The sequence below is a fragment of the Vicugna pacos genome, chromosome 34 (assembly GCF_048564905.1).
Source record: "Vicugna pacos chromosome 34, VicPac4, whole genome shotgun sequence".
Taxonomy (NCBI): Eukaryota; Metazoa; Chordata; class Mammalia; order Artiodactyla; family Camelidae; genus Vicugna; species Vicugna pacos.
The window spans coordinates 5,857,144-5,885,070 of record NC_133020.1 but is presented as its reverse complement, the minus strand read 5'-3'; the positions used below and the strand labels follow the sequence as shown (position 1 = coordinate 5,885,070).

General features: G+C 41.0%; 1 protein-coding gene across 3 annotated transcripts in view; it reads left to right on the top strand.

Moving 5' to 3' along the window:
- SSPN (sarcospan) overlaps positions 1–27,927 on the top strand; it is a 104,704-nt gene that overhangs the window by 56,945 nt on the left and 19,832 nt on the right. Inside the window, exon 1 of one of the 3 annotated variants that reach the window (XM_006199948.4) lies at positions 10,105–10,581. The exons of 1 other annotated variant lie outside the window; for it this stretch is intronic. In XM_006199948.4, coding sequence (XP_006200010.2) covers positions 10,303–10,581 — 279 coding nt within the window. In that variant the 5' untranslated portion in view covers positions 10,105–10,302. Of the gene's footprint in view, positions 1–10,104; positions 10,582–21,461; positions 21,492–27,927 lie in introns of those variants that run through there. One more of the 3 variants, XM_072954570.1, reaches the window with a different exon arrangement.

Sequence of the window (27,927 nt, the reverse complement as noted above, 5' to 3'; positions counted from 1 at the left end):
CTAGAAGTAAGCCTTTTCAGAGTTTAAAAAGCGAAATAATGCTGCTGGGCTGGGGAACTGAATGGTGCTGGCAGGAGGATAGTGGCCCTGCCTACAGGTCCTGCCCTCTTTTTCATGGGGCTTTCCACCTCAACTTTATCACGCTTCTCTGTTTACGTGACTGTCTCCCACCAGCTGACCATGAGCTCCCTGAGAGCAGCATCCTGCCCTGTCACCTTTTTTATCATCAGTGCCTGCTTGGTTCCTTGGCCATATGAGGCTCTCCGTGAATGTTTATTGGATGAACTCAAGAAAGAGTGTTAGACAGGCAGCTCACTACTGAGAAAGAGGTACTAAGAAGAAATAAAATGAGAAAGTTACCGTTAGTCTTTGAAAAAGGAGTGTGTCCTCCTGCCTTAGTGGGTGGCAGGAGTGTTGAGCTCCGCTTGGGGTGTGTCCTGGGCAGGTTTTCAGGGTGGGACTTAATCACAAGGGTACTTCCCAAATGTACTAACTGCCGAGGCGCCACCCAAAATATAACTAAGTCAAACATTAAAAGCAAAAACAAAAAGTTTTAAATACACTGCTGGTGATTCTGACCTGCATCTCTGGGTTAAAACCAGTGTAAACAAATATCTGTTAACCTACTACTTAATTTTATGATTTAGGCTAGTAAAGAGAAAACAAAGCTCCAGGTATAATTAGCTAGTTGGGCGTGGTGCTCATGCAAATGTACCTAAACTGAAGGTGGCGTAGGTTACGAAATAGCACTTGGCATTTCCTCATATGCTGCATTGCAAAATTACCTTATAAACTATCTGTCCTGCCCTACAATGGCTCAAATCTTCTTGTACAACTTGGCCATAAAAAAACCCCAACCCTGTTATCTTAACACTCCTATCTTTTGGGAAATGAACTCACTACTGACTTGTCACTTCTCTGTGATTTTCTTACGTGACCGCAGGTCTGTGATCACAGAGAGGAGGGTGCTCAGGGGGAGTGCTGAGATTCACCTGGGTGGGTGCATTTGTCAGGGTACCTTCAGTTTCAAGGGACAGAAATAACTCACTTAAACAAAGGGAGTATCTACTGGCTGGCTTATTTATTAAGCCATTCAGCAAATACCGATTGAGCCCCTCGCGTATGCCAAAAATGATGGTGCAGTGGGAGCAAGACAACATCCTGTCTTGGGATGTTCAAGCATTGATGAGCTGTTTTATGCACAGTTGTTTTTCTGAGGCTCAAATAATGTCATCTGATCTCTCTCTACTCCCCCCCCCCATCTTTCTGGCTCTTCTAGACTCTGTTTCTCTTTGCTCAGTGGCCTTGTTCTCACCTGTCATTGAAAAACTCCTTCCGAGTTGTGGGAAAGAACCCCCACCACTGTAGCCTTCCTTCCAAAAGGAACCGAGGACCCTTTCCGAGCATCCTGACCCCATGCCTAGTGGAGGAGTTCTAATTCATCCTGCTTTGAATAAGTCCTTCATGTGCAGGGCCCTTAAACACAGAGGGGGGCAGGGATACTATGTGTGGCCAGGCCAGTGGCCACTGGGCAGCAGCTGGGGAAGAGTAAATGATCATTCCCCAACACAAAGAGGGGTTTTAGGCCAAAATCAATGACAGCTGCTTCACCAGATGTGATATTTTAGGGAATGTAACATTTGAGAAATGTGAACCTTTTTTTTTTCTGTCAAGATCTCACTAATCTAGCTTAATGTTAGATTATCAAAACATTGTTTCTGAAGCGCCAGCAATTCAGTCATTTCCGTGAAACAATCTGAAATCAACTGGGGCCATCAGGTGTGGATTTCCTACTCCTTTCTGATGTAACTTTCACCAGGGCACAGCAAAAGATTATAAACAAGATGGCAGTCCTTTTATGGTTGGCTGGGGTGGGTAGCAGACAGCATTTGAGTCTGGGCATTCCCCTGAAGCAGTGGGTGGGGGCCGAAAGTCAGGTGGGGGCATTGTAAGGAAGGAGAAAACACTAGAAGAAAGGGGGTGTCTTATCTTTCTCTAGGGGTCATTCTGGAAAAATCCCAATTACAGAGCTGGGTGCAAGTGCAGAGGGTGGTGGTGAGGAAAAGTAAAATCAGGTGAAATTACGTTGTGCAGCAAAGCAGTGATTCAGAAGCTGAGGAACTTCAGAGCTAGCGGGCAGTGAGTATAAGAGGACAAGGAGGGTTATACTTTCTGTGGGGAGAGGAGGAGAAGCAATGAGAACGGAATCACCAAAGAGACACTGTGGAGGAGAGTGCAGAGGAAGAGAAAGTGAGTCAGAAAAGAGGGCAGAGCTCGGGTAAGAGCTAACAGGTGCTGATTCGTTGTCCATGCTGCAAGGTGTTCTCTGTGTTTGCGAGAAGGATTGTGTTTATACTTCAGAGTCACCTTCTGAGCTCAATGCTTTTAATATTCACATTTCAGAGAGGAAATCGAGACTGGAGGTGAAGGAACTTGTCTACACAGCTGGTAAGAATTAGAGCTGGGATTGGAGCTCCAGCAGTCCGAGTCCAGAGTTTGCACTCATTGCCGTATAAAAATGAGTGAGAATTCCTAGAAAAATGGTAGGAGGGAAAAAAAAATACAGCCTACAAAGATTTGTCTTAGGGTCAAAGATGTCTTTAAAGGGGGTGATGACTGGATATGGAACCAAATGCAGGGAGCTGTAAGTCTATAATATGCAAGAAACTTGCATATTATAAAAATGAAAAAAGATGTTAATCTGGCTTAGAGTCAGACAGTAACTCAGTTAGTCTGAAGAGGAAGATTAGTGGTTGACGTGAAAATTGTAGTTTGCTTATAACACATAGGATATTGAAAATAACTTCATGGTGTTTTTAATGTTATTATTTAGAAAACCCAATTATAATTCACCCAAAGTGTCTCAGTTGAGTTATTCCGAAAGACAACTCTTAAAAGAAAAATAGACAAAATATGCAATTTAAGGATTTTAAAGATGTATTTGTTTATATCAGAAATACCTGAACCCAGACGAATCTTGTTTGTAAACTGTATGCCTATTTAAGATCTAAAAATATTTATTAAAACCATACAGTGTTCTTTGCACTGTGCTGGGTACTGTGGAAACGATTAATTAAAAAGGCAAGATGTCTGCCCTCATGGTGCTTATGGTCCAGCCTCTACACAGCATGTGTTCTCACTGCCCTGGGACTTGGTAGGGATATCTGTGCACAAAGCATTGTATGCTCTTGTGATACTGTGATTTATAACAAGAGATATATATTTGGTCTTCATCCCCTTTTTTGGCACAGAGCTCCTAAAATACTTGGAAATTCCTCAGTGATGAGAGTGACAAAGGTGTCATCTGTTATGCTAATGAGATGACTTTTGGAACACACCTAAGGATGTGGGCTGGTTGCCAGGAGAACCATTCTTGTGATTAGCGGGTCAGAACTTTCATTCCCACCCCCCAAACCCCCACCCCAGGGACGGGAAGGGGAGTGCCGGAGGTCGACCCACTCACCAAAGGCCGTTGATTTAATCAGTCATGCCTATGTAATGAAGCCTCTATAAAACCTCCCCGAAAGACTAGCTTCGGAGAGCTTCCAAGCTGGTGAACCAGAATGCTTCCACGTGTCACCACACCAGGCCCCAGCTCCACGGGGACAGAAGCTCCTTTGTTGGGGACCTTGCCCTATGTATCTCTTCATCTGGCTGTTGATTCATATCCTTTCATATCCTTTGTAATAAACCGGCGATCTAGTGAATAAACTAGTTTCCTGAGTTCCGTGAGCTGCTCTAGGAAATTAACCAACCCCAAGGAGCGGGTGGTAGAGACCTCTGATTTATAAACAGCTGGTCAGCAGCACAGATTACACCCCAGACTAGTGATTAACATCTGATCTGGGGGCAGTCTTGGGGGAATGAGCCCTTAACCTGTAGAATTTGATGCTGTCTCTGGGTAGACAGTGTCAGAATTGAGTTGAATTGTAGGTCACCCAGCTGGTGTTGGAGAATTGCTTGGTGGTGTGGGGAAAAAACTCACACACAGGAATCGGGAGCGTAGCACCCGACACACACGATTAACGTGTTATCACACGTTTGCCCTCATCATGCATGACTGCCTACATGTGGAGTGTATCAATGCCATTTCTCTACGCAATAAAAATCCCACTAATTGAGATATACACTTTAAATCTGTGCAACTTTTTTTGTCTAGCAATTACATCTCAATAAAGCTAAAAAAAATCCAAGTCATTCAGCTAAAATATAAATGGAAATAGTACTGGATTTACAGCAAGAAGAAAAGATGTAGCCTTGAACAAGTCACTTAACCACTGAAGAAACTGACTTCATAGGGTTTTGGTTAGATTTAAAGAGTAATAATCTGAGTACTTTGTAACCTATAAAATACTTTGTAACCTATGAAAATACATTCCATTATTATTGTAATTTATAGAAAACTATGCTTTTGTTCTTTTAGAGAAATTTTTCAGAAAATGAAGTAGTTTCATTAAAACTTGCCTATACTTAGGAGCTATAACAAGAAAATGTGCCGTGGGACAGGCTACAGAAAGAGAATGGCTGTGTATCTAAAATCTGCGTAGTTTAGAAGAATGTTGGTATTATGTTCATTGTATACATATCCTAAAAGAGGCCAAAAGATAGGAATTCTCTCAACTGGCTTCCTCCCACACCTGCCAACTTAACTGTGTTTTATCTAATCTTACGTTCTTTCCTCTTATCTCAGCCTGTGAAGGGACTTCCCTTCTGACTAATTCTCCCACCTTAAGAAACTTAACCTGATTAGCTGTCCAAGAAAAGAGCAGCAGACTTTTCCTCAACTTTATATCATCCCTTTAGCTACCTCTTTCCCCTTTCTTTCCCTTCACAGCTAAGCTTTTCCGTAGATACCTTCCCCCCTCCGCCCTTCATCACCTCCCACTCACTCTTAAACTCACCGTAATCTTGAAACTCTGTGTGGGCTTGCTCTTGGCAAAGGCAACCAGTGACCAGCTTGCCGCTCAGGTCTGTGGACACTTTGTGTTTATCTTCCTTGATTTCTCGGTGGAGTTCAAGGACAGGGCGAATCGGAGCTACATCTGGGATATTCAGTGGAGCTGTGAGTTGGTATCTACATTTGCAGATCTAGAGCTAAGGAAAGAAGTCTGGGCTCCTTGGCTAGGTTTGGGATTCTTTGGTGAAGCCATGGAATGTGTAGCATAAATGCCATTTCTCTGTGAAATAAAAAGCCGAACTCATCAAGAGATATACATTAAATTTGTGTAATTTTTTTGGTGTATCAATCATAGCCCGATGTGATGATACCTAAATGTGGTGGTTTTAAAACATGTTTTTGATACTCCTTGATTCTGTAGTACTCCATCTTTGAATAGATGGCTTCTTAATTCTTTTCTCCTTGAATGTGAGCTGACTTGCTTCTAAAGAGACTGTGGCTCAAGTGTTGCTAGGTGACCTCTGGGGCTGCATCATAAAAAGGACAAGTTTTATCCTGTTCTCTCAGTCTCTTAATCATTCGTTCTTGTTGAAGTCAGCCACCATGTTGTAAGGACACTCAACCAGCCCCATGGAGAGGCCACATGAGAAGCAGCCAGCTTGCCAGCCAGAGGAGTGAGACACCTTGAAAGCAGATTTTCCTGCCCCAGGCAAAAATTCAGATGATTCCAGGCCCAGTCTTCAAGTCTTCAGCCAAGACCTCAGAAAATGTGAAGAAACAAATGATCCCCACTGTACCCTACTTGAGTATTTGACTCACAGAAACCAAGAAATAATAAAGAACTATTGTGGTTCCAAACCACTAAGTTTTGGGTGATTTTTTTATACAGCAATAGATAATTAATACAGAGGAACCATTATGGCAGGAGAGAAATGAAGAGAGTTTAGCAAGATAATTTAGATTAAAAAAACTCTTTACTTTTTCCATTGTCAAAAACTGATGGAGACACAGTGGCTTCCTCTATTTCTCTTTTTATTACATTTCAAAAATTGAGATATCATTACATGTAATAACATGCACAGACCTCAAGTGTTGTTCAGTGAGTTTTCACCATCATTTACACCCATGTAACCACCACCCAAACCAAGCTATAGAAGACTCCCATCATCCCAGAGAGTCCCCTCCTGTTCCTTTCTGGCCAATTCTCTCATCCCAACTCCACAATCACTTTTTAAATTCAATGATCATAGATTTTGCCTTTTTTATTTTTATATCAACAGGATTATGCAGTATGTATTCTTTTGTGTCTAGTTTCTTTCACTCAGCAAATGTTAGTGAGATTCATGCCTGTATCAATGATTTAGCCTTATTAGCAAGTAGTATTCCACTGTCTGCACACACTACACTGTTTATCCATTCTTCTCCCTGTATTTCTTAGTTATCATAAATTTAGTTATTTCTACCTTATCATATGCAGTATACATGAAAATTATATAGACAAAAATACATGTACAAACTTACATGCAGGAAAATTTGATATTATAAATAACATCATATAAAGGGGCAGACTGCATTAGGAAAGGATTGATAATTATCATCTCTACAGACTTTTTATAGAATGAGAAAGTTATAAGCCTTTGTTGACCATAAAGAGTACGCTGTACATATGACGTTTAACTTGAAAACACAAACTGCCGTACAAAAATCATAAATGGGTCAATTCTTCTGAGAAAAAAAATTGAGCCAAAAGACAGACTTAGAATTAATGACATAGAAATGAAGAAAATAGAAAGAAATCAGAGATTCTCTTTTACTTGTTGTACATACACAAACATACACACACACACAGTCGCACAGATCGGCAATGTCCCTTGTACATACACACACACACTAACGCACAGATCAGCAATGTCCCTGGGGTCATTTTAGATGTGGAGGCCAGTAAGGCATACATGTCAGTGGTGTTGCATCTCACAAGTGAGTTCTCAACTGTTTTCTGTAGAGTATTTGATACTTCTTTAAATCACATCTAATCAAACAGTTAACTGTATTTAATTACATGTTAAAGAGATTTGACAGAGACCTTGACACTGTAATAATTTTTCCTATGAAATCTTCTGTTCTTAGTGAATCTAAGACCATATGTTCAGAAATATATTGGTTTAGAAATTATTTCTAGTTGTATTTCCTAAGGATATCTTGTTAATGACACTGATTTTAAAGAGAGTTATCATCTTCCCACTTTTGAACTTCAGAAGCATCAATACATCCAAACAATTCTGAATTTGAGATACAGCAAACATAAAAAGTACTATGCTTAATTTTATTACTATCGGAAGAGTCTCAAACCATATATTAACTACTCTCCTGCAATTTCTAATTTATCATGTTTGTCAGTTTTGAGTTTTGGGAGCAGCTGGTGGAGTATCCGAAAACATTGTTTTTTTCTACTCTGCCTTTTTTCTTGGTAATATAAATATCTGAAGAGGTCATTGCTTAACCTATAAAACGGAGACATTATAATTTATGAATATTAAAAAATCCTGTTCATTTCTGTTAAGCTATGTGATGAGCTGGAAGTGGTGATTTTTTTTTTCCATGGAAAGGATATATTAAAGGAAGAGCTTTTTTGGTGGTTGTCCTTAAAGACCCTTTGATTTCTCTTTATCACTAACCTTTTGACAACTTCTCTCACCCTCTTTGTTTCTACTTCCCCACATCAATGAAGTGAAAGGACCATTCTCGGCACTGTCACCTTGTGGTCTTGCCAGAGGCCAGGCCCCTTCAGAGGCAGATTCACGCCTGCAATTGGGAATCCGAGCAGGTGCAAGGCTCCCCTGGCTACTGCCCTTCTTTGCTGGAAGTTGAAAATTGAAGTCGGCATTTGTAATCAGACTCGAAGGATTACAATTTATCTGGGCAGTTGTTCACTGCTACTGATTTCATTTGTAACTTGTCTCCGCTAGGCAATTAAAAGTAAGCTTTTAATAGAAGAATTTATGCACAAAATTGTAAGCCACACTGATTCTGAAACTTAAAAGACAAACCTACAGGAATATCTCATTATTTTGTTTACCCACTCTAACTTACATCTAATATAAGGCATTGAGGGAAAGGCTAAGAATATTTTATCCTTAACTAACTGACAGCCCAGCAGTATGGTCAGCAAATAGCGTCTGTATCTAGTTACAAATTAGTAATAGAAATAACGGTCTCAATCAACTCCCGCATATATTATGGTGGTGGCTCAAGATTTTTTTTCGTAAAGTACTCAGGTACTCTTAGGTTCAAGGCTAATAGCTGACTCTGTGATGAAACACTGCCTATGCTCATTAAATTGTTTAAAATCACAAATGATTTAAACAGTCCACTCACTTGTTTGTCTACTGAAAGTAATTAATAAAACAGGTAATCCACAAGAGTTCACAGTTGGTTCCCCTCACTCATCCCTAACTAGATAAACAGCTTAAAAATCTGGTTACCTAATTTTGATACTCAATTTTTCATCTTTAAAAGTAGAAATGATAATTATAATAAGGTGGTTGTAGGGAGTTAACAGTCAAGGATGTAAAGCATCTAGCATGTGCTTGTAACAGAATGGATAGATACTCAGTAACTGGTAGCTGTGTTATTCATAAGAACAAATAATTAATTCCATGTAGTCCATTAGTTTCCTAAGAATATTTTCTAGGTTTACATGGAAAAACGAAGTATTGTTCTGTTTTGTTTTTCGGGTTGTTCTCAGTCAGGCACACGTCACGTGGGTGCCTTGTGTAACACCAGGCATTTTTTGTCCGTTCTCGCTAGAAATTCTAATAGTTTAATGGCCCCAAAGCTGACAACGACCTTCCCTCACCCCCTCTGCTCCTCTTCTGAGAGCGAGAGTGGCTTCTACTGCTTCTAGGTGGGATTCTGGGGTGTGTGGTTCGGTTTCTGCTTTTTAAGCTCCTGCGTTTGTTCCATGGACCATATTTTTCTCACTGATCCAGAAGTAAGATATAAAGAAAACACTGAAGTTCATAAAATAAGTAAGAATATATTTTATGCCTTCATAGGTACCTCTGGGGGGACTTGGCAGTTTTCCAGGAGCGCCAACGACGGCTGATTCCTAATTCTGTGGAGACAAAGCAGGGAGTCAAGAGTTTCCTCAAACTAGCTAATAGCAAACAATCTAAGAGCAGGCTTTACCTTAGCATCTTGGCAACATCATTTGTTTTTTAATACAGCTTTCTGAATGTAAAAATGACCATACTAAAGTAGACATAAATACTCCAAAGTGATGGGGTCATTTCTTAGTGGTTTCACTGAAATTTGCTCTGAGTGCTACTGAGGAGAGGTAAGTGGGAATTGATTTTATTGATTTATTCGGTGACTTTGGGCGGGGACCAAATCTACCTTGAGCATCCTTCTTTTCTTTTTATTAAAAAAAATTTTAACTTTGTTAATTTGGGGGGGAATTAGATTTATTTGTTTATATTTATTTATTTTAATGGAGGTACTGGGGATTGAACCCAGGACCTCATGCATGCTAAGCAGGCACTCTACCACGGAGCAATACCCTCCCCCAGCATCCTTATTTCCTAGCACACCGTAGGTGCTTTGAAAATAACTCAAATGTGGACTCAGTTAAATTCTCCATGTCTCAGGTGTATAATAATCCCCCCAGGCACCTTGTGGAGATTAGTGAACACTGGCCGGGGACTCTCTATAAACGATTCAAAGCGTTTTAAAAACAAATACACGTAAGAGAGTTCACATTTAGCCCAGCATCTCTATAAACAGTTATTTCAAAAGCAAATACCTCAATGGGAAAAATGCCTTGATTTGTCAGCTGGATTGCAGAACTTAAAAAGAAACAGAAGAGCCCACGCCTTTGTTGGAAAATCAGAACAATTTGACTTCTGGAAGCGACTTCACAGCTTGGAGCCTATGTTGGATTAAATTGTCTATTAATTAAACTCAAATGATTTAAACATTCATCACCTTGCACTGCACCTCTCAGAAAACAAAAACAAAATCGAAGAATTCCTGGGGTTTGGAGTGAGGCAAACAGACACCACACACAGGCAGATGCACACACACACACACACACACACACACACACACACACACACCCGCGCGCGCGCACATTAACACCCCCCCCCCCGCGCGCGCAGCCTGTCTAAAGTGCTCGGGGTTTAGGAGGCGCCGGGCAAACCCCGCCGGGGCCCCGCGGGCGCTGCGCCCCGCCGCGCGCGTTGGCAGTTGGCGACCCCCCTCGACTCTCCCTCCGCGGCGGGCTCCCCGAGGCCCCCGCGGGCTCGGCGGGCCGGCTCCAAATGTTTTCCATATTTGTTCAGCCTCCGTAACTCGAAGAGCCGGGCGGCCCGCCCCGCGCCGCGCTCGCCGCCGCCCCCGCAGCCGCCATGGGCAGGGAGCGGCCCGGCCGCGGCGCGCGGAGCCAGGGGGGGCCGCCGGCCGCCGACGCCGCGGGGCCCGACGACATGGGGCCGAAGAGGGGCGCAGGGGCCCCCAAGGAGTGCGGGGAGGAGGAGGCCCGGAAGTGCTGCGGCTGCCGGTTCCCGCTGCTGCTCGCGCTGCTGCAGCTGGCCCTGGGCATCGCCGTGACCGTGGTGGGCTTTCTCATGGCCGGCATCAGCTCCTCCCTGCTAGTCAGAGACACTCCATTTTGGGCTGGGATCATTGTAAGCATCGACTCTGTTTTGCCTGAGCGCGTTTGCCGGACAGGAATGCCACGCCGCATGGTCGAGTTACCACTAACCCACCTGCATGCGCCCTTCCCCGGCTCCACGCCTCTAACCCGCGCTCCGCTCGGTGTCCGGTGTCCGATGCCCGCCGCACCGGGTCTGCCCGGCCGCCTGGCCGGGCGCGGCGGGGCGCGTGCCCTTGTTCTGCTTGTCGCTCCGAACGCCTCCGACAGGCCTGGCCCTAGCGCGCTGGAGCTGGGGAGGCGAGGCCCAGACTGCTTATTTTGTCACATTGACCATCCTCGATGACAAGAGCAGCTTCACTTGGGCTTTTTCCTTCTCCTCGCCCGCGGACCCCACCCTTGTGCCTACGGAAGTAGCAAAAAGTGAATAAGTTCATCCTGGAAAATCAGGTTGAGAAAAAGGCCTGTACTTGGGAGTGGCCACACTGGGTAGTATTGATTTTATTTTTTTAATCCGAGGTTCCATTAGTAAGTTTTATAAAAGAGCGGTCGAAGGCAGGAAAGGCGAATCAGTAAGCACAGCCTTAATCCACTGGAGTCTAACGCGCTAGGGCGCTGGCCGTGGCAGAAGTCTATTTGGGACTCTGCTAGTGGACGTACTGTTCTAGGCAGAACACCGCTCGGCTGCCTACTTGGCTTAATTAAATGGATTCTCTGATATGAAATGGGTGCCACTTATTGAGCAGCTACTGTGGGCCTGTCCCACTAGAGATCTTACACACACTGCTTCTGATCCCCACATCAGCCTTATGGGAGAGTTACCATCCTTCCGTTTCTCACGTGAGAGAACCAAGGGCAGACTTGCCGAGGGCCATGGGTTGGCAAAGTTGGCAAATCAACCAAGATGATTCCTTATTGCACCAGACTACACCTGCCTTTTCCTCATTGAGCCACCCTGCTGCCACATTTAGTTTATAATTTTAATATTATAGTATAGTGCCTGGGGCTTACTAAAATCTCTTTCATGTGCATTATTTCATTTGCTCCATGAAACGACACTTTGAGGTGGGAACTGTTATTCATCTGGGGACATGAGGACACAGGCTAAGAGAAGTTAAATGACATTTTCAAGGCCCAGAGGTGAACAGTGAGAGTCAGATGAGACCAGAATGGACAGCTCTGGCTCCTCGTCTCATGTTGCATCATTCCTGCTATTCTGACCACAGGAACTATATCCCAAAAAACAACCCTCAGAATAATTTTGTCTCAGGGACAGATGTTAAAAACACCTGATTAAATATGCATAGATGCAGGTATTTTCTCATTAAGAGTATTTGAACTCACAAATTCTTGCGGAGTAATTTAAAACTTTTAATTTGTGTACTAAGAATTCCCATGAAATTATCATGATTGGAGTTTTCTAAATCAAGTGATTTTAAAAATAGCTGTTCACTAAGATATACTGGGTATTTTTGTCACTTCAGTGACTGTCAACATACTCAGAGGAAAAAAATGTCTGGTCTTTGAGGCTAGGCGAATTCAGAGAAGAAAAGAATGAAACTTCTCTTGTAATGGTTCCAAATGTCATTTGCAAATATGTTTCCCATCCTTTCTTTATTTCAACTTTAAAAAGCCCAGGACCAGAAAAGCATATTAGATGGGGAAAAAATTTTGTCTTAATGTTTAAGGCATGAATGAATACAAATCTTGCAACTCTGAAGTTTCATGAGCTTCTTGTAGGAACATATGATGCTCCTAACTGCCCTCAAAGCTCCCTGGGTGTGGTACACAGAACATTATTTACAGCCAGTTCTGTCCCCCACCCCAGTGTTCTAGGTTATAATCTGGGATCCACTTGAAATTTGCTGTTAATGAATCCTGTATTGATGAGATCTGTCATCTTTTCTTTCAACAGAGCATGTGTAGAGCAGAGCAGTTAGTGGAGATGGCCCGAGACAGGGGTCCTAGGGGAGCCACGCAAGGAAAGCTGAGCCCCAGCCAGGCCAGAGCTGCAGGCTACGTGTCGCTGTCTCCCACAGACACCGAGCTTGTTGTCCCATTCCGCTGTCTGTGGTGGGTCCTGGGGCACTCTTCCAAGATTTCAGGGAAGGGAGAGGACAGGGAGGCGGGGTGGTGAAGTACAGAATCGTAAACACTGCACCTGGTGTGGAGCCCCGGCTAGACCAGTATTCACCAAATAACTTTGGGCAGATTACTTAACTTCTCTAGGCTTCTATTTCTTTATTGACGAAATCAAAATGGTAATAATATTTCCTGCCTCTGAGGGTTGTCCTGAGGATTAAATAAATCACTACATGTTCTAATGCTTAGAACTGTGCTGGCTCACAGCAAGCATTCGGTGAGTTCGCACTTTTTATTAGCGATGAGTGGACTGGTCACTGGTAGTGGCATTCCTTGAAACAGAAGTGGCTCTATTTTATCTCTTGCAGAACCATTATTTTCGGTTAGCTCCGTTTCCCAGACCAGTTTGAACCCTGAAGGCGACATCACCTCGACATCTCACCTTTCTCTGTTCTCGGCCATGATGCTATTAGCAGTCTTAGCGGTATTAGATGAGTCCAGTACTTTCTGAATCCCCCTGGAGGTTTCTAAAATTTAACTTGGGGAAGATGGCCACCTTAGAGTCCTCTTCTCTAGGGACATGGAGTGATTCTGGTCTGGTATATATTCCCCTGGAGAATTACAGGAATGTTTGCCCTGTTTAGTAGACCTGCGAGGCCAAAGCAGTACAGGTCAGTCCCTGGGGCTGAGGCCAAGTCAGTGCTTCCAGAATTTAGGCTGAGTTCATGCAGGTCCCCCACACTTGAGCTACCTACCCCATCAATAGCTTGACCTGCTCCCCTCTTCTATTTCTCTTTATACTGGTTGCCTTTGGCCACGTGGTACTCGCTTCATTTACAAGGGTGTCTGTTCCATTACATTGGGACGTAGCCATGGGAGAATCTAGGTATATGGAAAAATTCACTTAGGTAACTTCTTGTTGACCAATACCCGGATGAGCTGATGAATATTCAGTGAACTTCTAGTTATAGAAAAAGCGACGGTGGTCTCTGATCAGAGATTTATGTCAGTGGAATTTTAGAAAAATAAACAGGTTATTTCTTACCTACCCAGAAATCTGACTCCCCTCACTCTCCGTCAGAGAGATGTCTGATTTCTTTTTACTTCAATTACAAAGGTTCTGTTAAAAAAAAAAAAAGAATGGAGCCACTATGGAGACCACGTAACCTGCAAAAGTACCATTTTGCCTTCAATATTCTTAATACATGACTTGAGGGTTGCAAGTCACTCCACAAGGACAATACAAAGTGAAACAGGGTCTTTGGGGATGAACTTGGCTAAGGGCAAGGGATCCTAGGAAATAGAGATTTACTCTACATTTTATTCTATTAAATTCTATTCTTGAGTAGACATTCAAGTTTGCATATCATTCCAGAATTCTTATTGGTGAAAAATGTGTATGGATTGAAGGAATCTAAGAACTTTGGGGCCTTTGCTTGCTTCTTACTCAAAAGAATACAGTTTTGGTTTAGGCGACGCATCACATGTTCGAACTTTGGGTGATTTTTCTTCATTCAATAGCATTTGTTGAGGATGTCTGCCACGTGGGCATCTAGTCTGAGACTAACGCATCATATACGAGGAGGAGCTCCCCAGAGGCCCTGATGGACAAGTGCTCTTATCACATCTGACAGTAATGAATACTTCCGATTAGAAAATTTAACCTACACAAATATTTTTAAAGTCCATTTACCTTTCAGAGGATTTCACTTACGGTGATTTATTTGCTTTGGCATCTCTACTCTGAAGTCAATTTAAGAGCAAACTCTTGCTTCTCATCCGCAGTGGGGATGTTTAGTATCTGCGAGTCCCTTGGCCCTTGCAGGGAGTATTCCCAGGAAAAGTTGGGATTTATTTGCCTGATTGTGGTTTTTCGTTTTCCTCACTCTCGCTCCGTTGCTCCCAGGCCCCGTGTAGCTGGAAGTAAATTCCTGAGATGTGCACCACATTAATCACATTAGAAAGTTTAAGGAAAGGGCTTACAGGGAAGAATATTTCCTTTCCTTAATGTCACTCATAAAACTTACCGTGTGAATCTGTAATGATTAAGAGTCCTGTCAAGAATTTCAATAACAGTTTTCATACGTTAACTTACTCTAAGGAATTCAAAATACAGGTGTATTCAGATTTTTAAAATCTTGGCTTAATGAAAGGGAAAATTGAGTGGTTATTAATTTCAAAACCAGAATCTATCCTGAAATTCATAGGTAGGTTTTTGACATATATCAAGTAAGGAACAGATATTGTTACTGTCTGTAATTTTTAAGTGGAGAAACTAAGACATGATTATTTGACTAAGTGTTAGATCATAGTTATGAAGAGAAACTGCAAGAGAGACAGATCTGGCATTGGGGCTTTGGAAAGACCCTAAAACAAACCAAGAAGCAAAAAATGGTGTCAATTTTCTATATAGGTGTATTGACACTTGAGAATTTAACCTGGAGTTATATTTTTAGGAAGACATTGCATGGTAGTACATTATTTTTCTAATGATGCCCCCAAAACTTAATAGAGCATCTCTGGTACTACTGGGAAATAATTTTTATTCTAGCAACTATCACAAGATTGTTAGGGGCTGAGGAGTGGTAATTACGTGGCCTAACTCAGTCTCCGCTCAATATGTATAACAAATAATGGGAGAATTAGCTCATAGGTTCGTGGCGTTCTCGTAGAAGGTATAAAACTGGAATGTAATTGTATTGACTTGGCAAAAATTAATTTTAGTAAGTGTGTGAATGTTAAAGGGTCAAGAATTGGGCGACATGCTCCTTGAGGCAATTTTAGGAATACCTAATAAAGAATAAGTAACGTTAAGGTGGAATTTTAGGTGCTCAGACTCATTAAGAGATTGTATTTTCACTTCTGTTGCTTCATGCTAAGCCAAATGTGCAAAGGCCAAGGGAGCACTTATACAGTGAGGACGTCAGCCCTGAATCATCTTTCTCTTTCTCTTTTTAAAATAAGGAGAAGGGACAGGTTCTGACAGCATTCAATCCTGTAGAGTGGATACATTCAATTTAGAATGTCCTTCTCTAGAAATTTTTGATAAGATGATCATCATTTGGGTTTATTTTTTACGTTAGAAATAGTAGTGCATAGAATTCGGGGACAGTCAAATTAAAAGTAAAGCCATTAATTCTCTTTAAGTAGATTTTGCGTCTTTGGGGCCCTTATGTATCCCTGACACGTAATGGTATCCAGTAAGTGTTGAGCTGAACTCTACTCCAACCTTGCCATCATTAGAGCTTCTGTCTGAAGCTGTACACACCCATTTTTAAACTAGGGTTCGAGAAATGACATATAGTTTGTATTTTTCCAATACAGAACAATTTAAGTTTATTGATAATGTTTAAAAGAATTAAGAGGTAGTGACAAGGAGCGTGTTATTACTCCATTTTGGGCTCTTGAGTTCCAAAAATATTCAGAGCGTGTTAACTTAGCATTGTTGAGATATTTTATTTCATGTTATAAAATGATACAGGATTTTAAAAAAAATAAGAAGAGGTCACTTGACTTATTTTGCATTCCCCTAATTGGAATAAATTAGGATTGATGTGGCTGAATGCTGTATGTCGACATGACCAACCTTACCTTCCACAAAGGACGCGGCAGCATAGGGTTCCTTAACATTTGGCCTAATGGCTTCAGAGATTGCCAGTCTGATGTCCACTTTCAACTTGGTCTGAGGACATGGATGCTTTTTTCTTGCTGTTGGCCTTGGCCAAGGCATTTCTGTTCAGGCTGTTCTTTAACTGGGTCCTTGCCTGTTTGTACCCTAAAGGGTTGGCATCAACCTTAAAGGATACACACGAGGGTCTGTGAAGGGTTGGGTATGCATATTTCTGCGTTGTTGTGGGATAGGAATGCAATCTAGTCATTAAACTGCAATCAGATACCATTTCACTGCAAAGCACAGTTCACTTTTAGGGCCCAGATCCTGGCAAACTAGAGCAATGCGGCTCAAAAGAGCCCATCAAAACCCAGAGCTGGATGGGACCTCACAATGTCATATTTAAGCCTCTAGTTAGTCCTCGCTGTGAATGTTCAAGTCTAGGTTTATTACAGTGAGTTCGTAAGCTGAAGGTGAACTTCTTTTGAAAAAATGGACGTCGGGAACAGTAGTCGTAGCATAAACCATATAAAAGCCTATTTCAGAGGCACGTCCTCTTTCAGATGATCTGTGTGCTGCTTCAGAGCTCAGTGCATTGGGGTGAAACTTGCCAGGAGTAACTGTCAGATGCCTGAGCGAGGCAGCTCACTCGATCAACCTGTTCATTTTAAAATTCCTATGTGTACACTTACATCTAAGGCAATAACCAAGATACGTTTTTCTTCCTGTCTTAGTCTGCTCCAGCACGGTGGGGTTCTGGTGAGGGCTCCCTTCCTGGCCTGCAGACGGCTGCTTTCTCACTGTGTGCTACCGTGGGGCTTCCCTGGTGCATGTGCACGGAGAGAGGAAGAAATCTCTCTCTTCCTCTTCTTCGAAGAGGAAATCTTCACCCTTATAACCTCATTTAACCTCCTAAAAGCTCTGTCTCCAAATACAGCCACATTGAGGATTAAGGCTTAATTTCCAGGGCGGGGTGGGGCGGGAGGGTTACAGAATTCACTCCATAGCCCTTTCAGGTGAGGGGTATCAATTTGTACAACCACTGCGGTGATTCTTAAGTGTGTTTCTCAGCCTATGGCCCTCTGGCTTTCATGGAATAGCGAGGCGTCTGAACGTTTCTGATGAGGGTTCTGAGCCAGAAGAGCGACACTTGGCAGCGCAGCGGGGTGGCGTGGCTCCCATTCCTGCTGGTGGTGAAACGTATGGAAGACGCTGTTTTCCATACATTTGCAGGTGGCCTCTCTTGTCAAATTTCAGTAAAAATAAAGTAGATTCTGTCAGTGAATATAATTCTAAGGGTAGCTTAGGCATTTCATTTGTTGTCTTAGCTCTTTAAGGCTTAGCACCTACCGTTTAGTAAATCTCCGCCTTTCTTTACTGCTCCTGGAGTGAGTCGCTGTCAAGATCTAGCTAAATGACACCTTGGCTTCCAGGCACGGAGGGGAGGGTGGGTGGCTGAGCTGTGCCAGTGAGGGATGCTCAGGTTTTCAGCAATTCGATGAGCCCTCTGGCCTCTGGGGGCAGTTATCTCAGGCTTGGTCTTTCTAGAACTCAAGGGAAGCCACCTCTCAGGTCTTTTTTATAATATGCAGCTGATGTTTTTATTTTGGGTGATGATTCTGAAAATTAGGTTAACACTCTTTGTTCTGTGGAGTGGTTCAGATTAAAGCCCTGGTCGTGGTCCCACCTGGGGCCTCAAGCTGTCACAGCCTCCAGCAGGAGGGTGCAGCTCCTGGTGGAGACCCCCCACCCCCTCTTTGGTACGCCATCAAGGGCTTCTCATCCGATTCTGTTCTCCCAGCTTAAAAATCCTGAACTGGGCTCTGCTTTACTTTAACGAGTACTGCACAAACCCAAACCATCCCAGAGGGAAAGACAAGAGAAGACTGCCTAAAACTGTCCAGTATGCCGCCTTTCAATGCTTGGTCCAGTCCCAGTCCAAAATGAGGAACAACAACAAAAAAAGGCATGGCTGTGGTTCCAGAGGCATCCTGTAATATCTCTGGTTTGACTTTTGAGCATATTTAAAGTTAATGCTCTCAGATCTGAGATTGCGAGAGCCACATCCTGTGCCTAACGCAGCCAGGGGTGTGCTTCAGCGCTGTGTTTCCTGCGCCCTGGCAAAAGGCCGGTCAATGACTGGACTTTAGAAAGCAAATGGTTTCACAGATAAGCATCCTTACGTCCTCTGAAGAGATTCTGTTGGGCCGGCTTCTGTTGCAGAAATGAGCAGCTCCCCCGCGGGCCGGGAGCGCCGTGGGGCTGGGAGAGACCTCCAGGAAGCTTAGCGGCATCCAACTCCACTGTTGTTTTCATAACGTCTGATTCTGCATTCACTGCTTTGAGATAGGTTGTTATCACGGCCTCTCTCTTGTGTGGAAGATAATGACAGGTGACAAGAAAAGAGGGGGAATTGCTAATGTGTTAACTAGACCCTGACTAGGGAGAGAATTTTCACTTTATTACCAGGGGAAAAAAAATACCACTTACCAGCTTCCTTCTCAAGTAGCAGGTGTGGCACACATATCAGGCCATTAGCTGTGCCATTTAGCTGTGCCAGGAAAGCTCTGAAGGAAGCCGTTTCTAAGCTAAGGGAACAGCATTTGAGCCGTCATCATTTCTGTTGGGGGGAGGAGGGTGCCGCTCAGTTAGGGACAAGAGCACAGGACACCATCCCTGCCTCCGGGGAAGGGGGGCAGCAGCCCAGGCAGGCGAGGGCAGACTAGGTCTCCATTAGGTGAGCGCTGTACAATCAATGCAAAATACCTTATCCATGACTGCGTAGGGATGGAAGACAGAATCCGACCATTTTCAGGTACAGCTTACATGCTCAGTAAGTTTATGCCTGTCTCTCATGCTCGGCTACTCTGAATTCTGCTGCGATCCTGAAACAGAAGGATCGAGCCCACACAGGTTAGCTTTGTCGCTTAATCTTTTCATGAACAAGTAGTTTGGGATGCCTCTGAATGGGTTTCGATCTCAGTTAAGGGCTCCGAGACCAAATATAATTAAAAATCTGAACACAGGGTGACCGTAACTATTGTGTTAGAGAGCCCTCGATAAATAATTCTCATTCAGCCCTCGAATCTAGTGCGTCACAGATTTTTCCACCTGGAGACCTCCCTGAAGCCTCGCTCCCCTCTTCCGCATCCTCACACACACACATCACAAAAAGCTCAGTGTCTGGCTAACCCATGTTGCCATGGAAGGGAAGAGGAGAAGCGCGGGAGAGGCTGCAGGCTGTCTGGGGACACTGACCTCCTCATGATGCAAAGGACAAAACCCTTTTCAAAGGAGTAATGTTACCGTATATTACTTAAGTCCCATTATATCCTGTTTTAATGGTTTTATTTATTTATTGGTTAAAAAAATGCTCTTAATTAGAAAAGCCGCTTGATAATATTTTTCAAGATTGAACAGGATGGTTCTCTCATTTATGCTCCTGTTACAATGTTCTATAATTGAATTTATATTTTACTGTATAATTTTTATATGCTGTCCCATTTCATCAATTTTTTTTATTTATCAGACTGTTTCAGATATATGGACCCAGGGGCAGTCATGTAGGATTATCCACGCAGTCATTTATAAAGTGGGACCTATTTTGAGGACCTACTTGATTATGCCTGGACGATAAAATCCGGCCTATACCCACACCTCCAGAGTAGGCTAAATCCACGTTTACAGGATGCCTTTCGCTTCTGAGGACTTGAAAAATCCCAGAGTGAAGCAAATGAACCATAGTTTATTTTTCCCACAAACATGTAGCCACTTTGTGTGGATTCTTGAGAAAGGCTAGGACGCAATTTTGTTTCTCTTATATTCCTTGCAAATGGATTATTTTGCAAAAGTAGGTATTTAGAGAATCTATTGGTGATTAGTTTCTGGTAAGTCACCGCGAGGGTGAGTCAGTGGGTTGGGAAGCAACAGAACAGAAGCCTATGGAAGAGAGAGTGACTTACTGGTAACACAGAAACCTTTCTCATCTGGCCGCTCCCCCTTTGTCTGTCCATGTGCCCGGTGCATGGCCCGCAGGGGTTGTGTCTGGGAGAGGACACGCACATTCAACCAACCACAGTGATGTTTGAAAAACCAGGGGCTAATGTGGCGCCCTCAGGAACGTGGCACAGGGGAAGGTGTGATTAACTCCGTCTGGGGAGGGTCAGTAAAGGCCAGGAGAGGGGGCCTGAAATTGTAGGAGGAGGGGCTCCCCGCTTTGGAGCAAACAGTGTGGGTAGAATCCTGGCTGTACTGTTTTCAAAAAAATTTGGTTATGATTTTTATTTTTGTGTGGGTTTCAACAAATATGGAAAATTTTATACAATCCTATGATCTTCATTATGAAAATTTCTAAGTATATAATAGCACACACAGAATAATAAAATAATTTCCTACGTATACCCAGGTTCATCAAGTTTTAATATAGTGTCATAATTGTTTGTTTTTTTTCTAAAGAAAGAAAACACTGCAATACATTGAAGTTGCCTGTTTCCTTTCTTAATCACATTCTCCTGCCTCACCCTCCTTCTCTAGAGGTACCTGCTCTCCTGAATTCGGTGTTTTTCATGCTTAGGTTTGTTTTCCTACTTTTTAATACAGCTATATACAATAATTGATATTGTTTTCTATGTATTAAATTTTATAAAAACGGTAGCATAATATCATTTTTGTCCAGTATTGGTTTTGAGATTTATTTATAATAATTCCTGGATACCATTCATTCATTTTTGCTGTACTATGTTTCACTATAGAAGTACACAACAATTTACTTATTTATTCTCTTGTTGATGGAAATTTAGGTTGTTTTCAAAAGATTTATTTTTTCCTTGCAATTACAGTGATACAATGGACATTCTGTTCCATGGCTCTCTATGCATGTCTTTCAAAGTTTCTTAAGGAATATTCTTAGGAATTGAATGATTGGGCCTTAAGATAGAGGCATCAGTGCCACAAACCCAAAGTTGTACTAATTTATACTCCCAGTAAGTCAGAGTTCCCATCAGTCTACATGCTTGCCAACTTTTGTTACTGTCAGACAATTTTAATTTAAAAAATTTTTTTAATTAAAAAAATTGTGTATACAGTTTGAAAGGTTACTTTGCATTTATAGTTATTGCAAAATATTGGCTGTCTTCCCCGTGTTGTGCAGTCCATCCTCGAGCTTGTCTTATGGCCAGCCGTTGGTACCTCCCACGCCTCCAGCCTGTCTTGCCTCCCCTCAGCTGGTCACCACTACTTTGTTCTCTGTATCTGTGAGTCTACTTCTTTTTTGTTATATTCACTAGTTTGTTGTATTTTTTAGATTCCACATGTAAGTGATATCATAGACTATTTGCCTTTCTCTGTCTGACTTATTTCATTTAGCATAATGCCCTCCAAGTCCATGCATGTTGCTGCAAGTGGGAAAATTTCATTCTTTCTTTATAGCTGAATAGCAGACAGTTTTAATTTTCTCCTATCGTATTTGTGTGCAGTGACACCTTATTTTACTTCATGTTTTTCTGATTACTCCTGGAGCTGAACAGATATGTTTATTGACCACTTTATTTTGTTTTCTATCCTTTATTTATTCAACAAATACTTTCTATGGATTGTTTCTCTCTTCTTTATCAATTTATAAGATCTGTTATCTTTGTCACTTAAGCTTTGTGGTTTTAGGTACTGCAGATGTCTTCTCTTTGTTCATACCAAGTCTTTTACTTTTGTTTATGGTGGCTTCGTTGTGAAAAAGATTTGATTTTAATGTATTTGCATATATTATTCTTTTTATGGTATGTGCTTTGATATATTTTAAAGAAAGTTCTCCCAATTCCAAGGTCAAAGAGATATTTTTCTGTATTGTTGTCTGAAAATGTTGCGAGTTTGCATCTTTACGTGGTCTTTTTGCATAGGGACATGACGTAGTGTCCATATTTTATTTTTAGAGTGTTAATTGACTAAGCACATAAATAATCAGCCCTTTTCACACTGATCTGCTATATCCATCTATCTCATCTATCAAGTTTCCATATTAGACTTGAGGATTGCGTCTGTGATTCTCTTCAGTTCCGTTGTTTTCTTTGTCTATCACGGTGCTGATACCACGTGGTCCAAATTAAAACAGCACCGCGATGTGTCTCATCGTCAAGATGACAGCGTAAGCAGCCCACCCCCCCTCCTCCCCACCCGCATCTTCTTCTTCTTCAAAATCATCTTGCTGAGTCTTAGCCATATTTTCTTCCATATTTATTTTAGAACTGCTTTCTCAAGTTCCAAGAAAAATATTTTTGGTATTTTCATTCAGTTTGTACTTTCTATGCGAGCAGAGACTAGCTCACCATTTATCTGGGTCTTCTCCAATGTCTTTTCTGATTGTCTTTTGATTACTGATTTCAGCTTAGTTGCTTTTGTGCTTAGTTCACGTGCTTTTCACACTATCAATTCTTTGCTACTATATGAGACTGACTTTGTGCCCTAGTGTGTGGCTGTTTTTTATAAACATTCCATTTCTGCTTGGAAAAAAAAATGTGGATTCTTTCTTTTTGAAGTTCGGGGTTCCGTATTCAATTGAGAAAAACAAGCTTTTAAATCGTGCTGTTTAATTTTCTACATCCTTACTAATGTTTTTCAGCTTGATCTGAGGGTTACTGAGATGTGTGTTCAGCTTTCCCAACATCATGTGAGTTTATTTCTCCTTGTTTTCTTCCCATTTTCATTTAACATCTTTAGTCTGCTTAATAACTACCTACAAGTTAATGGTTATAAACTATTTCTCTAGTTGAGGTTAATAGCTGTCTTCTCCCATTAAAATATATCTCTCATTGCATTGTGTTCTGACTTTAGTTATTGCTGTTGAGCACTTTGGTAGATACATCATTTTTGTTCCTTTATAGATACCATGCTCCTTTCCTCTGGTTGCCTTCCTGACTTTCTCTTTGTTTTCGGTGCTCTGTGGTGTAGCTACAATATGCCTGTATGTGGATTCTCTTATCATTTATCTTACTGGGGACTTATTATGTTCCCTGAATCTAACATTTTTGTGTCTTTCATCAATTCTGAAAAAAATTCAGCCATTATTTATTCTTTCCAAATATTGTCTCCCTCAACTCTTTAGTCCCATCTCCTGGAACTGCTATCAGATGAATGTTTGGACATTCTTATTTTATCTTCCTTATTTCTCAGCCTCTCTGTTATGTTTCATCTCCGTGTATCTCTCTGTGCTGTATTTTGGGTAATTTCCTCAGCCCTATCTTCTAGTTCACAATTCTCCTTTTCAGTTGAGTTTAATCTGCCTGTTACTTGTCCATGGAGTTTTTAATTCCAATGATTTTATTTTTCATTTCTATTATTTTGTTGTTATTGATGGGTTTTTTAAATATATTCCTTGTATATTTTTAAAGTGCCCTGTTCTTTCTTTGTGTTTCCTATTCCTTCTTTCACATCTGTTTATTTAGAATGTACTTTTTAATGTTTATTTATTTATTCAAATATATTCACAGTAGATGGTTATGTAAAAATAGTTACAAATCACATACATAATATAAATCATTTTGTGAACAAATAGTATAGTTATATATTGAATTTTTTTATAGGTGCTATGTGTTAGTGCTGCTATTTGAAATTCATGTGAGAGAGGGAGGATGTGTGTGTACACATACACACGCATAGATGCGTGCACTTGCTGGCCTTCGCTAGTGAATCGGTTCTTCATATGTTTGCTATAATTAGTTTGTGTGTTGGTTTTTTTTGAGGCTTTATATGTGATAATTCAGTGTGGGCCATTTGAGGGGGTAACCCTTCCAGACAGTTTGTCTTGCCAAGTGTCCCCTTGATCATGATCCAAGAGCCACCTTTTTTTTCTCTTTACCTATTTATTAGGGACAGTATCAAGCATACTGAAAAGTGGATGAAATAGTATAATGAATGACCATGTTTTCGTCATCCAGCTTCAATAATTATTAAGTGATGATCAATGGTGCTTCACTGGTATATTCCTGTACTCCCTCCACACCCACACACCACACACTGGGTTATTTTGAAGTAAATCCCAGATACTCTGTCATTTCATCCATAAATACCTCCCTGTATAAGTTAAAAGGGGAAAACTGAAAAATAATCAAAATAGCAATCACACCTAACAAGTTAACAGTTTCTTAATAGGATCAAATCAGGGTTCAAATATTCATGATGCACTCATGAATATTTCCTCACAGTTTGCAAAATCAGGATCCCAAGAAGATCCCCGTACTGCAGGTGGCTCCTGTATGTCTTACATCTCCTTTATTCAAAGATTTACCTTTTTTCTCTCCTTTCTATTCTCTCTCCCTCTCTTTCTCCCTCTCTCTCCCTCTTACAATTTATTGAAAAAATAGGATTTTTTTTTCTAAGATCACTTTTATGTTACTTTCTACTTTCTTATCTTCATAGATTTCAGGACTGTGTAAGGAGTAGAAAAGCCCTCAAAATCTTTACCCCTACTCCATCACCTTGATGACAGAACAATTTTCTTGATGGATTTCATTGCTAGTGGGTTAATTCTTTTGGTCTTAGTTCCATCTCTTAGCCTGTAGAAGCTCAAAACAATTGAAAGTATTTTATTGGAAGAAGGGTTTCATATAATTTAGTCCTTAATGCTATGCAAAAATGAGACCTCTTGACGCTTTTAAAAAAATTTCAATCAACTTGCAAGAGTCTTAACCTCTCAAGTCACACTTTTCTGTAAAACGAGGTAATTCTTTTTTAACATATTGAGTTGTTTGGGGGAATAAACAAGCTCATGTATACAAAGTGGGTAATCCAAAAAGGATAACTTTTCTGGATAGAGAAGAACTTTGATCAGGGTTTGAAGAATGAACATTACTGAATTCAGAGTGGTTGAAGGAAGAGCACTATATACACCAGGAGGACAAAGAAGGAAAAGGACATTTTGGGTCAAAGGCACAATTCTTGTCCTGTGACTGTTAAGCTCAGTTTTTATCCACAACCAATTTTATTGTCCACCATTCTGTTGTTTGTCCTGATTCAATCTTTTCAGTCTGTAATTGCAAAATTCCCAGCGGTTCCTGTAAAATAGGAATCTTAACATAGATACACAAATCTGTGTTGTAATATTAAAATAAGACCCAGACAAAAGGGATTCTACTTGAATGTCTGCATGATAAGTCATGCACTAGGGTAGTTGTCAGATTTTTGTCTCAGTTTTCTGTAAGCGATTTGATGAAACACTCACTTGTGAGATTCACTGGTTTAAAAAAAATTAGCTATTTGCCATCATTTTCAAGCAAGGTTGTTGAAACTTAGGAATTGTAGCAGCTTTGTACTGGCACATCTCCTGCTGATTTCCTTAGCTTTCCAGCCTCACTTTGGCAGGAACATCAAGGAAAGTACACTATATCCATAGGATTTGGGGGATTCGTGCTCCCTTCATCCAGCTGCTGCTCACAAGTTCCAACTCTTTTTTCATCAGTTCCATCAGGATGGTTTTCTAATATCTTATAAAGTAACATGAGAGATATAAACGAACATCTGCAATGCACAATGTGTGCTGAGAAACAGGGCAGTCACTTAACAAACCCGTTTTCCTTCCGCCTCTTTCTGTGTTTGTACAACAGATCTGGCTAAACTACATAGCAGTGAAAATTACTATATGACATGGGTTCAAAATTGTTTTAAGTCTCTCTCTCTCTATATAAAATCTGTCTGTATATCATGAATTATATATATATAATCTCTATATAAAGATAAATTATATATAAAGATATATAGCTATATTAATATCAATATAAAGATATATATGGATATAAAATTAGGGTTGTTGGATAGTTTCAAGTCATGCTAAAAACCACCACTTGGAATTAGAAAGGATGTATCTTAACTACACAAAGGACTTCAGTTTGATACGTAAGGGCTTCTTAACACTCCGTACTTCCTGACAAACCAATCAGACTTCTTAAAACAAAACAGCAGGTGAATCCACTCTCATTGTTGGCAAAGGCATGAGCAATAATTTCCTGAAGAATGGCCTCATCAATTCTGAGAAATTTTATTTCTACAATTTCTTTTCCAAAGACATCTGGAGTTAGGAAAGTTTTAGGTGACACTTGGCCTGCTTTTGTTTTTCAGTTTAATTAATTAGCATGTAAATAATTTGTTTTAATCGGAATGACTCTGCATACTCATACCTGAAAAGTCCCTACAGTTACAGTCATTCAGAGATAAATCTGTCAGGCACCAACTCCTCAGGCAAAAGGATAATTATAATAATAAAGGGGGAAAAAAGATTGAGTGGATGTTATAGATGAGCTAAACTTAGGTGTGGTTTAGCAAGTGTCTTTTCTCTTTAGACTCTGCAGAGAAATAATTTTCTGTGCTAGAATTCATCGTCTAGAATTACCTTTTTGATGGGAAATTTTGACCTGGCTCTCTACCAGCTTCTTTTAAAAATAACCTTATTCGCAAACTGAAGATTACGATTCATTGCCTCCAAGAAATATGTAGACATGCACAGATGGGGATGTGTGTTGTAACCCAAACTCTTCCTGGGCCAGCAGAACTTAATCCTTAGATGAAGAAGTATTCTGCACCACAGCTCTTCACTGGCAACTTTTACTCCAATGGAAAAATAAAAATAAAAAGAGTAAAACAATGAAGCTCTGGGGTTGTAGATTCCTACGGGGAAAGGAAAGGCAACTTCCTAATATATGATGGGCCCAGATTAAACCCTCCTTGGCAAAACTTACTTGCTATAAAAAGTTGTTGCTAGCTATAGTTTTATTTGTGCTGGAAAAGAAGCTGCTATTCTGAGCTTAGTTTAATAAAGACCAAACATTTCTTCAAAGTTATAATTAGTGTTCTAGGTTTTAATGCGTGTGCAGTATACTTGTAGTGTTTGGAGACAGATTGTTACCATTTACCCCCTCATCTTTTTTTTTTTTCTGGTTGGAATTTTTTTTATTGAAGTATAGTTGGTGTACAATATAGTGAGTCATAATTTTTAAAGATTATACTCCATTTATAGTTATTATAAAATGTTAATAAAATATAATATAATAAAAAGGCTAGATCCCTTACAATATATCCTTGTAGCTTATTTTATACATAATGGTTTGTACTTCTTAATCCCTTACCCCTCTACTGCCCCTCCCCACTGATAACCAATGGTTTGTTTTCTCTATTTGTGTCTGCTGCTTTTTTGTTACATTCCGTAGTTTGTTGTATTTTTTAGATCCCACATAGAAGCAATTATCATATAGTATTTGTCTTTCTCTGGCTGACTTATTTCACTTAGCATAATACCCTCCAGGTCCATCCATTCACGTGTCCATTCATTTGCTGATGGACACTTTGTTCGCTTCCATATCTTAACAGTGGTAAATAATGCTGCAGTGAACATCGGAGTGCATGCATCTTTTTGAATTAGTGTTTTTATTTTTTTCAGATAGATACCCAGGAGTGAAATTGCTGGGTCATATGGTAGTTTTTTGAGAACCCTCCATACTGTTTTCCATAGTGACTGCACCAATTTACATTCCCACAGACAGTGTAGGAGGGTTCCCTTTTCTCCACATCCTTGCCGACACTTGTTAAGTGTGTTCTTTTTGGTGACAGCCATTCTGACCGGTGAGAGGTGATATCTCACTGTGGGTTTGGTTTGAATTTCCCTTATGACTAGAGATGTTGAACATCTTTTCATGTGCCTGTTGTCCATCC